Source organism: Maniola hyperantus, chromosome 14 (assembly GCF_902806685.2).
Source record: "Maniola hyperantus chromosome 14, iAphHyp1.2, whole genome shotgun sequence".
NCBI classification, from domain to species: Eukaryota; Metazoa; Arthropoda; class Insecta; order Lepidoptera; family Nymphalidae; genus Maniola; species Maniola hyperantus.
In genome coordinates, this window is record NC_048549.1 from 12,386,564 (window position 1) to 12,399,579 (window position 13,016).

At 37.5% G+C, this 13,016-nt stretch overlaps 1 protein-coding gene across 2 annotated transcripts in view; it reads right to left on the reverse strand.

Moving 5' to 3' along the window:
• Positions 1–11,929, reverse strand: part of LOC117988429 (myc proto-oncogene protein-like) — a 31,272-nt gene extending 19,343 nt beyond the window's left edge. Inside the window, exons 1-2 of one of the 2 annotated variants that reach the window (XM_034975573.2) lie at positions 11,616–11,929; positions 9,272–9,930 (exon numbers count right to left, since the gene is read on the reverse strand). In XM_034975573.2, the coding sequence (XP_034831464.1) occupies positions 9,272–9,812 (541 nt within the window). In that variant the 5' untranslated portion in view covers positions 9,813–9,930; positions 11,616–11,929. Of the gene's footprint in view, positions 1–9,271; positions 9,931–10,021; positions 10,232–11,615 lie in introns of those variants that run through there. The other variant, XM_034975575.2, reaches the window with a different exon arrangement.
• Positions 11,930–13,016: the final 1,087 nt, after the last annotated feature.

Below are 13,016 nucleotides of genomic sequence, written 5' to 3' on the forward strand. Positions count from 1 at the left end.
CTTTGTTTCTGCTCTATGGGTTCGACTGAGTAAGACAATATTTAGGTCGCTTGAAATACCTATAGTAGCCGTTCAAATTGCTTTAACTACGCGCTGGAGGCCATTTACTACGGTTTCGCACTTTGATAAAACATAAAATTCAATAAAATCCTGAAAATTAACCATAGACTTTACCTACCTAGTTAATATGAAGTTACATACATTCTAACGATACCCCTTAAATACATCAAAGTCTATTCAGGCATAATATAAGTTATGTCGGAATAAAAAAATATATAACCTAGAAAAAACTTCGCATTTATAATAAGGGTACAGATAAAAAAAAAAATTTATTAAAGAATATTCGCCATGTTAATTATGACCATTATTCCCCTTTCCCCTCCAACTAAGCGTAAAGCTTGTGCTAGCAGTAGGTACGACAAAAGTGCAAGGGTTGAGGTTTGAACCTCCGGCCTTTCGGAATTAAGTCCGCTTCTTAACCGTTGAGCTATTGAGGCTATAAGATCAGCTGTGAAATAGCCGTTACAAAAACTGACTGTTTTTAATTCAATATTGCAATTGGAATGTATGTAGTCTGGTTGGAAATCTGTTTGGGGCGAAACCGGATCATTTGGCACGAATCGCCTTAAACGAACTTACAATGTTCATGCACTCAGCCCTACTTACGTATTTCAAATGTCATAAATCATAGACAAGGAGATGGTGGTGGTTGAGGTTATAAACGGTTTACTGATGTTTTAAACGCTGAAAATGAAATTTTAGTTTCACACTCAAAAGTTCCAATAAAACTAGAATCATAATTAAACATTATAAAATACGATTTCGGTTTTTAAATAAAAAAGTAGCCTATGTCACTCTCCAGGTGTTTAACTATACCCATTCTAAAAATCACGTTGACACGTTGCTCATTTGCGACATGATTGAAGGACAAACCAACAAACCAATAAATCAAACAAACAAACACTCTTTCGCATTTATAATATGGGTAGTGATTTTTTGTCTAAAAAGAAATTACAATCGAGACAAACCACGTCTATTAGAATTTTTAATGTGCCCATTTGCTTAATAGCTTAATTTTATAAACACTTGAAAACTAGATAGATATGGGTTATCTTATCTTGCATAGCAACGCCAGTCGTAAAGGCAAATGCTTCTTTTGTAACAAAAATGTTTTATAGCACCTGTAATAAACATGTAACAATAGAATAACAAAGATAACAAAATAATATAATTACGGTATTTAAGACCATTGGCAAAATCCAAATGTCAAACTTATAATTGAGATTTATTTATTGCTTCTTATTTTTTCCGATCTTTTTTTTGGATTTTTAAAACAGTTAAATACAAAACAAGTGAATAAAATGTTACGAAGTCTAAATGAGTTACGAAGTATCTTACCGTCGTTTGAAATAAATAATAATTCTAATATTATATTCCATATTACAAATGCAAAAGTGTATAATTTGTTTGTTGATTGATTGATTTGTCCTTCAATTCACCTCACAACGGAGCAACGAATCGACGTGATTTTTTTGCATCGGTATAGATAAAGACCTGGAGAGTGGCATAGGCTACTTTTTATCCCACGGGATTTTAAAAAACCAAATAACAACACGGGGACAGTCATGACATAAATTATATTACATTTGGACGAGTGTAAAGCACCTTCGCAAATCTACCACCTACTCTCGGGCTATCGCATTTCGCGGACGCGATCTGCCCAGATAATATGCGGGTCAAAAGCACCTAGATTTACTAACTGTACCGCTTATCAGTTCCAGAGTTTATTAGGTTACCCGCGTTTATAATAACATGCGCCAAACTACACGCGCTTGCTAACATACTGAGACGTTTTACGACTTAAAAAAAAGGCATAAGTCGCGTTCAAAGGAAAGCCCGTAGCGCGTTTTCTATTCGTATAATCCATACCAACTATTATATCTTGTGTCCATACTAATAATTTAAACCCCAACCTACTAATTTTCCAGGATAAAAACCCTAGTCTACGTCCGTCCCCAGGATGCAAGCTATCTTTGTAGATACCAAATAGATGTCACACTGTGACACTTCATTCATGTGAATTTAGTTTTTTTTAATCCCGTAAGAATTTTGCGGGATAAAAAGTATCCTTTGTCCTTCCCCAGCATGCAAACTATCTCTGTACCAAATTTCGTCAATATCGATTAAACGGATGGGCCACGAAAAGCTAGCAGATAGACAGACAGACACTTTCGCATTTATAATAAGCATGGATAATTATAGTATGGATTGGATTATATTTCAATGTCGTTTGCTCTTTGACTACTATCTCGCTAAGTTTGTCTCAAATAATTATAGGCTCCTAGAATCCAGAACTGTAAAGCGACGTAAAAAAAAGTTCGTCCCAGTTCCCAGTAAGATTCTTTGGATTCTTTGTATCTTCCAGAACTAGGCTCCTACGTATAGATATTCATAAAATAGTCAAGGTCCCGGTAATCGATAAAAATCGTACGAGTGATTACCGAGTTTAATGGATGTAGCCGAGATAATATAGCCGTCTATCAAATTGTCATCCGGCCGGACTAGACATTGGAGTACCGAGTCTCGTTCCGAAACCGGTCCGGCGGGCTCGGAGCCATTTCAATGAGATTCCTTTTCATTCCGTTGCGTTGCATTCTTATACGTATAACGGAATAGACGAGGTGAGACATGCCAAGAACGCGATTCTCTCGATTTATGTATTTATAACGTGCAATTAGTTTGGGAATCGATTATTTTTAAGCGCGAAAAAAATCGATTATATGATCACACCGACCGGCGCGGCGCGACTGGTTGTGTTTGTTTCAAAAAAGAAATCGGTCTGTGTTTCTTAACGAAAGTCTGGTTACACTGGACTATGCACTAATTTAAGAAAAAAATAGGGTTGTGATAGCGCTTGTTAAATTTAGGTTTTTTTTCGGGTCAACGCAAAGATCTAAAACCATAAAGCCTAATCAGATGTAGGTAAATTGATTTCACATGTAAATATTTGATTGATTGGATAGACGTATAGCTTTTATAAAGATCCTAGTTATAATAATTTAATCTTTTTCCCATATATTTGTTAGGAATGTTTCGTTTGCGGTCAAACTTCCGGTTTCTTTTAATTTTTAGGGTTCCGTACTTCAAAAGGGAAAAAGGACTATACATACTGATCGCGACTGTACTTGTGGTAGTATTGACTATGGAAGCAATCAGTAAAGTATGTGATATTATAGTAAGTATTATTATTAGTGCTGTAATGAGCAGAACACAATGTAGTTTTAATGTTGCTTGTAATATCTGTGCGATACGATTCGAGGTCGACCTAGTAGGTAATTATAGGTAAGTACTTACCTAACTACATAACACTTAATAAAATGATGCGAAAAAAGGGCACTTTAGTTCAGTACGTATTTCTATGCGCCCACTCACACACACACACATATATACACACACACACATACAGAAAACACACACGTACACACACTCACTCTTATCTATAATTTTAGTATAATATTAGGTATAGTATTAGGTGAGGTATAATATTAGGTTAGTTTTTAGAAAACTTGTAACTGCCTTTCTACAACACAGGTTTTTTCCTAGTGCAGAGGGTAGGAAACTCGTTCTCTTACCTATAATTTTAGTATAATATTAGATAAAATATATTAAGTCCTTAGTTTTAGAAAACTTGTAACTGCCTTCTGCAATACAGGGTTTTCCTAGTGCAGAGGGTAGGAAACTCGGTTCTTGTGTCTAAATTCTAAATTCATTCAAAATAAATAATTCTTATTCTTATTATGCTACGTGACTTTCAAAAATTTTGAGAAAATTTGTACGTTCCCAAGATACCTACCTAAGCGGTGCCGCCAAGCGATTTAAGTTCCGGTACGATGCCGTTTAGAAACCAAAGGGATGTGGGTTTAATAAAAACTACTATACCCCTTCCAGGTTAGCTCGCTTCCATCTTTGACTGCATCATCACTTACCCAGGTGACATTATAATATTATCTGTTAGGTAAGTATGTATTACGCGACAAGTCGAAATGGCAATCGGGGAGGGAACGCCCTGTACACCCTCCGTGCGGGCGAGCGTGCGAGGCGCCTCCTGCCCCCTCATACCCCGATTGCCAACTCGACCTGTCGCGGACTGTACCTATACCTACTATAGTGAGTATCTGAGTATACTTTCCGATATAAGTTCCGCCAATTGCTAATGTGCGTGGCCGCCATTTTAGTGACGTCAGCACTAGACTGTAGTTTCTAGCTGATGGTATATTTTCATTTCGGCTGACGTCAAAATGACGTCATTTCGATGTTATTGAGACATGGTTCCAGCGCAATAGCAATTTGCGGGACTTATAATAATTAATGTGTCAAGCTTTCAACACGAAATATCCTCATTATATAGGTATATAATAACTACCTAGCACGAAACGTCTTCATTTTAATTATTGATTTTTTATTGATTTTCGAGATGGCCATTCAAGCGTACATAAATTCCTAGTTCTAATAATATATTATTAATTAAGCGATAAGTTAGACTTTCTAATAGAGGCGTGTCTTTACTAAACTTTTAAGTATAGGGCTGTCACATTCTAAATTCTAAAGTTTATAGAAAACAATATTGTAAATTCTCAAATGGCACAAAACTACCTACAATCTACATAATCTTTTTTCAAAGAAATTAAGTAGGAATTTGACCAAGAAGCTAAGTAGGTATTGTCAAATTGTTTATTTTTTATGTGGGACAAAACTTCTTGTTATTGTAAATTTCATTTTATTAAAATGACAACCCTAATTATTATCCACAAGTTGAAATCATGTTAATTTATTTTTAATGGCAACTGACAACCCTAACGGGATCCGTCGCTAGATTTCAAAATTTCAAAATTCACTTACAATTAAAAAACAAAATATCAACCTGGCTATTATTTTTTTACTAGCTTATTCCCGCGACTTCGTCCGCGTGGACTTCACAGACTTCAACCCCCTATTGCACCCCTTAGTAGGGGTTCAATTTCCAAAAATCCGTTCTTAGCGGATGCCTCCGTCATAATAGCTATTCCGTGTGCCAAATTTCAGCCCGATCCGTCCAGTAGTTTGAGCTGTGCGTTGATAGATCAGTCAGTCAGTCACCTTTTCCTTTTATATATTTAATTTAGATTCAGTGGCAACCCTAACAGAATCCGTTGTTCGATTTCTAATTCGCACTCGAAGAGATATGAACTCTGGAGCGAGCTTTATCATTTTTATTGGGCGCCCAGACTGTGAGGATGTTAACCTTAACCCGTGGGGCAATGTCGGGACGTCCCGGTCGAAGTTCCAGCGACCTCTGGAGTCCCGACAATCCCGGGTAATGCTGGTTTCGACGTTCGGAGTAATTGGATGACTTCATAGAGGGCCTATGTGGTTAGATGGACTAACTTTTTTTTACGATGTTTAGGGATCACTAAATACCGTAATTCTTGTTTAAAACGTTTTTAGGGACCGGTTTTGAGTTACAATTTTATTTATTTTAGCACTGAGGTGATGGGCTATTAGGGTTCCGTAGTAAACGTCTGTCTGTTCGTCCGTCCTCGGTTAATCTCAGAGACTATTGGTGCTAGAAATATATAATTTGGCATGGGTATAAATATTGATCACGCCGACAAAGTGTTAAAATAAAATTTTGATAAATATTTTTTTTAGGGTAGCTCCCCTACATATAAAGTGGGGATGAATTTTTTTTTCTCGTCTACCCCTTACTGTGGGGTATCGTTGAATAGGTCTTTTTAAAATACTGTGGGTGTGGGAACATCATTTTTCGATTTCTAGATCCGTTTGTAAAATAATTTTTATTAGAGTCAAGTGTCCCCCCCCCCTCTATCAGCCAAATGGTAGTATATAGGAACGTGAAAAAATTCACAGCAGTAGTATATATAATCAATTTTAAAGGAAAACTATCATGGCTAAGTAGGGTTCCCAGGTTAAGGAGTTATATCTGTTTTTCGAGGTTAATTGTGACTACGGAACCTTACACTGCGCGTGGCCCGCCACGCACTTGGCCGGTTTTTTTAATTAATACCTTAACAATACTTTGCGCACTGCGTAATGCATGTATAGCTACACCACTACCTACCTACCCATAACATTATATGCGAAGGTGTGTTTGTTATTGTTTACATATTGATTTGACCTTCAATCACGCTGCAACGGAGCAACGCGATGGATCGGCGCGATTTTTAGGGTTCCGTACCACAAAAGGAAAAACGGAACCCTTATAGGATCACTTTGTTGTCTGTCTGTCTGTTTGTCTGTCAGGAAACCTACAAGGTACTTTCCGTTGACCTAGAATCATGATATTTGGCATCAAAAACTTACAGGGCACTTCCCGTTGACCTAGAATCATGAAATTTGGCAAATACGTAGCTCTTATAGCCGATATAAGGGGAAAAATCTAAAAACCGTGAATTTGTGGTTACATCACACGAAAAAAAATTAAATTGTGGTCATAAACTAATAATTAGTATTTTTTATTTTCAAAGTAAGATAACTATATCAAGTGGGGTATCACATTAAAAAGGCTTCACCTGTGCATTCTAAAACTGTTGATTTTATCTTTATGGATATAGTTTATATTTATAGATCATAGTTTTTGATTTATCGTGCAAAATGACAAAAATATACGACTGTAATGCGACTGTAGTAGGGAACCCTCGGTGCGCGAGCCTGACTCTTACTTGGCCGATTTTTTGCATGGATATAGATACCTAGTTAAAGACCTGGAAAGTTAGCTACAGTTACTATTCATCCCGGAATGCGGACGAAGTCGCGAGGATCAGCTAGTGGTTTACAACTTTACATGGGTCAATATGAGAGAAATATGTATAAACCATGTAATAAGACTGTGTATTATAACGGCATAGTAACGGGCTCGAAGTCTTTAACCCTACAATGCGAGGCAAAAAAAATTGCACACACGGAATTTTCTTATTAGAATTTTTTGACTAGCTTCCGACTAAGCTATAGTGTAGTTTATCACTGCTAGATGTCGCTACCAGTAACTACGATTGTTTTGATGCATAGTTTTAACTTTCAAGTATTTACATTAGCAAGTTTAAACGGGTGTAAGTTCGAATCCAACCGTTTTCGAAATAAATCTTAACCTAAGATAAATATAAAAGTAAAATCGTACACATAGTGGCAAAATTGGTGCCATATCTGTATATATAAAAAGAAAAGGTGACTGACTGACTGACTGACTGACTGACTGATCTATCAACGCACAGCTGAAACTACTGGACGGATTGGGCTGAAATTTGGCATGCAGATAGCTATTATGACGTAGGCATCCGCTAAGAAAGGATTTTTGGAAATTCAACCCCTAAGGGGGTGAAATAGGGGTTTGAAATTTGTGTAGTCCACGCGGACGAAGTCGCGGGCATAAGCTAGTTAGGAAATAAAAGCTATGTTCCTCAATAACATGAGATTAGACAAAGTGACCTGTGATTACTGTTGCAAATTGTGCGTGTACATATGTGTGTACCTATGTTTATGTGTCTATGTAGTCTTTAACCTTACATTTCGATTGAACAGAAGTCCCTATAAGCTTTGAATTGAAATGTTCTCATACCATATCGCTTATCTCGAAATGATATAGATGTCACTTGTCAGTCATGAATCGGGATAGTTTAAATTCCACGATATGTCATGTCAATCTCAAGAAGAGGCACATTAAGGTTGAGACGTTCAAGGTCGGAGGCGAAGGTTCCGGAAGCGGGTGCGTCTAGACGGAGGGTGGGGGGAGGGGGCGCGGTCGATACGCAGTTTCCCGCGCTCTTGTCGCGGCGCCTGCGTCCTGTGACCGGCTCCATCTTGTTCTTTAATCTTCAATTACTACGGACCCGCGGACTCAGTTACGATACGTTTGGTACTTTTTACGATCACTTTGGATGCGAGATTTCAATATTTCGATGCAAATTTTTTTATTTTGTAATTTCATTAGTTGATTTTCGCATACCTACATTTATTTTAAAAATCATCTCTATTCTCTACTCCCTGATTTCCCGGGTCAAAAATTATCTTACATACGAGGATGGCAACTATCACTGTACCAAATTTTGGTGCCGCAAATATTGGTTCAGCGGTTGAGCTGTGAAAAGATTACAGACATATTTCTGTTTTTATAATATCAAGTAGGGACATAGTAGTTTCCGAATTTGCGTGCCATAAATTTGGAGTCCATAGAGCAATAAAGTTACTGTTGCTAAACTACAGTGAAAACCGTTTAAAACAACATCATTTATAATGAGTGACGTATCGGTTATAATAACCAAAATGCAAGTTTCAGCTATTTGTAACTCCACTTAACACTGATTATTTACAACTATTGCCTTTTGCGACCTAAAAGCCATGGTCCCTTCAATGTTATTTTATCAGATTTTTGTGATAATAATTAATAATGCTGGGCAAAGGTGTTATACTATCCTCTGATTATTACTTAGTTGTTATATCACATTTTTTTCCATAAGTTTTGCTTACAAGAAAAATCACTAACGATATTACAATTCAGATTTTATTAAACTTCGTTTGATAATTTGTTAGCTATGTTTTTATTTATAATGCTAAAAATACTGTACATTATTCAACCCAATGACAATAGATTTGGTACGGGTCCTCAATAAGCCGAGGCGTCCGTGAAACGTCCCCTAAATTTGAATTTTAAATCTGACAGACATTGGTTCAAAATATTTAAATGATCGATTTATTATATCAATTTGGTGTCACGATCGCGATTTGATATACCAACTCTTTAAATATTATTAAACATTGCATAACCAGATGTCATTAACCAAAAACCCCTTATTCATATCTTAATATAAAATATGTTAATTATAATTATTTCATTAACTTGACGACATTACACAGAAATAAATTAGCTATAACTAATAGATTTGCCGATATATTATAAGTAACAACTATCGATACAAATGATTATATCCAGATATATACCGATTGTTGTCGTATTATCAGTGAAGCATTGTAGTAGTGACACTGATGTGATTATAGGTAAAGTGAAAGTTGTTTATTTGTTAACTTTTTATAGGCCAGTAAGGATGCGTTGGCGGGAATCTTTGCGATCGCGGCTGTTAGATGGTGTTGCGATGTTGGCGGCGGCAAAGAAACCTTCGCCAGCCCACTAATGACCACAGATTTCCACGCAGAATAAAAAGGGTTTAAGCTATTTTATAAATAAATTACATCTAAATAAAATACAAAGTGTAGCACTAACCTGATTCACAGGAGTCAGAAGGTGTCTGAACGCCGAGATAGTCAATATGTTGGCGAGCGAGCGTGTAGGAATGGTCAGCTGCCACCGCTGCGGAGTCCCTCAAGAGTCTTAAAGCCGTTCCAGCCACGTCAACAGCATGTCTGAATTGTGGTGGCTCATCACCATCCAACGAAGGTGGAGTATCAGGTCGAGGCGGCGAAGCGTCCCGCCGTAATAAACTCTGTCCAGGAGTAGTCGTTATCAAATCCGATGGTACGAACGTATTGGTTGGATGCACTGAGTCTATACACGAACCTGCCCACATGCAATCGTGGTGCACTATGTTGTCTTTGTGTTCCTCAGGTGTTTCAGTAATCCTCCAATCTAAGTCACTGTCTTGCAATATATTCGATAAGTTTGATGGAGATAACAAGTCCAGCCGCTCTGTCTCGTACTGCACTTGAGTCCAAAACTCAGACGTCTGTGTCAATTCCATTGACTCTTCGTCCAACGTCTCCCAAACGTCGAACTGGAGTATGTGGGCGTCTATTGGCGGAGACATTGTTTTTTTGTATAATAACTAAAGCCTACCTAATTTTAAAGCTAAGACGAAGTCGTCGATATCACAGGGCCCTCTTATCACAGGGACGATGCGCGCGATGGGATTCCACGCACACCGTCTGAAACAAAAGAAACGATTGCTCTTTATAAACTATTCGCAATACCCCCAAACTAAATTTGAAAGAAAAAAAAATCAAACTAATTTTTTACCGAATATTGCACTAAGTCAAGTAACTAAACTAATCACTGTCGCTGCGGTAAATATTGATATAAAAAAACAATTCTTTAAATGTTTTGCGAAATGTATAAACACAAGGGGCGTTGACCCCTTGTATTTACAAACAAATCCCGCGTCTGCACTGCAAGACAATTAACTAGCAACTGTCCTGCATGAAGCCCGAAAGTAGACTGAAGCCTGGACTCGCATACATACTCTTTTAAAGGGTACATGGTACATCGGCCTTGGGCAAATCCCAGTTCATACAATTAGTCATTGTGCGCCACCCCTAATTTTTTTCTATTTTCTACCTGATTTAAGCTGGAACGAATATTCCACGAATTGGGTAAAATCAGGTAGAAACAGATTCAAAGAAAATGTTAACTTTGTTTACAAGCCAGCCAGCATTGGCGCGAATTTCTGTTTACTAATAAACATTTACAACTTACGTTTTCTTTAGTACTTGTAAATACACAAGTAATAATTAATTAGTATTACATGCGTTGGATTGAATAACAAATTGTTTATATAGAACTTTGTTACTTTGTTTTTACTTATCAAGTTATAAATAAATATTATTCAATTGAGTGCAACCTAAGTAAAACTCAATTTGCTATAGAATTCCATATCCAAATTTACTATAATTTAGTGAACTTTTTCACGATTATCTCGAATTTATTAATTATTTACTTAGTTGATTCTAGAAAACCCAAAACGCATTTCATTAATTTTAAAACCAATTTTTTATTTCATTTTCTGAATAAATACGAATTATGTTAGGTTAAATATTTGGATAAGTACATTACTTTATAATTTTTTTTTTATAAAGTTGAAAACCTTTCCCAGTGCTTTGCAAAGTTTTACACTTTAAATTTTTATTATGTGAGTAAACTTCCAAATACTTCTTAAAATCACAAAAATAAAGTTTAAAAAATTGCATTTTTTGGCACTAAAGTGTACACAACTTTTCAAAATTATAACGTACGAATTTGCAATTAATGTAGTAAGTACCTTGACATTTTATTAAGTCACCAAAAATAAGTAAGTGTACATTTTATAGAAACTACTGTGTACATAATGTCACAAATAAAAAATAATTTCTTATTTAGATGTTTTAATTTAATACCCTGTGAATTATATAACCATATTTCACCACTAATACTTTTAATTGTGCAATATTTACCAATGTATTATTTTTACTTTGTCAAATTTAAAATCGCGTTAAGATTCTAAAGTCAAAGTTATGCTACGAAATAACTATGGTTCTTTAAACATATTTTAAAGTAAGATATTATTTTATTCAAAATATTTAAAATACAATTACAATTTTACTGTTATCCTACCTATTGCAGAATTATTGTATTCTTTTGACAATGCAAAGAATTCGGGTACCTACAGACTAGGTAGGACATATTACCGGCATTTCGCGGAATCCACGAAACCGCTTCGCGACCGGCAACGCCCCGCCACTCGTTATTGTATCTACCCGAACACTAAAACAATCTGAGAAAAGCATTCAATTCAACTGTACTATATACCCACACCCTTACTTTGACACTGATAAAAACATTCAACATTGTCACTTACCAAAAAGTTTGTGCAAATCGCTATCCGGCGTCAACCGGCGAATTACACAATTTTACACAAGATTCTTCAGAATCTTCGACAAAGTTTTTTTCGTACACACTGCGTAACACTCACTGAGAATATGCGGTTAGTTATACAGTGTAAATTAAATACGGTACTTCTTCCGAGACCTCCGATTGAGTTTGTCAAACACTGAAACATTATTCGGGTGCCGGCCGGGTCTAAAGAGAGCCGCGCGTGCGATTCGTGTGGCGCCGTGGACACGACTACTTGGCGACGCGCGAGGTAGCGAACGATAGCGGTCGCGATCGGCGGCGCTCGGGCGGCGGGCGCTGACGCGGCGTCGTGCCCCCTGCGCCCCTGCCCCGCAGTCCACCGGCTAATTTGATTCAAGACCATACACTGAAATGAAAATACGCTGTGTTCCGTCGTCTACTGCGATTCTACTATCTCCCACATAGTTCTTTTACACGACATCACTAATCATCACGACTAATTTGGAAGGAATCGCGGGTTATTGCGGAAGAATAGATGACCGGCGTCTCGCGGAGAGGTGGGGCCAGGGGTTCCGAGAAGGAAATCAGCGCAGGCCACAGCGGCATTTCGACAGTCGTATGGCTATGGATGTGTACTGTGCGAAGTTGGTCGTGGAGACGCGTGGACGCGGGTTATATGGGGGGAAAATCCTGAGAAAATCGAGCTAGTTTCGTCGGTTTATTCCACTAGTGCATTTTTAGCACAGATAACATTCCGTCATGTGTCACTCTTAGGCTTCAGTACCCTAAGGACGCCCACGGGACCCTTTTACTAACCCTTCGCTGTCCGTCCGTCTGTCTGTCAACGAGCTTAGTAGGTATATCACATGAACCTAATAGACTAGAGACTAGAGAGTTAAAATTTTCACGGGGTGTGAATTTGTATTGCCGTTAAAATAACAAAATACCTACCTAATAAATATTACAAAATGGCCGCCATAAAAAAAAATTAAAAAATTTTATTGTACATACGATGGTACGGAACCCTTCGTGTGCGAGTCCGACTCGCACTTGACCAGGCTTTTTAAACATTTAAAAAGCAATTGGTAACATTAGTTCACACTTCTGAGTTCTAACCACAGAATATCAACTCATGTGCTTCTGACTTCACTCGGCCAAGGACTCCTCTTCTACAGTGCGACAAGCCTATCTTGGCGCGTGGCGAAAATCGGAACTAACGTTGCCGTCAAGTGTCCTCTTTGTTCTTGTTTGAATATTCTAAGCCTTTCACCAACAGCGCCCCCCTGTCAATGTCATTGAAGTGCCAAGAGAGCCTTGTCGCACTTTAAGGACAGCGTTTGTCGGTTTATTTTTTTTCCAGCAGCCCATATCGAAGCCCGTCGGTCGACATTCCTAAGTCGGGGTA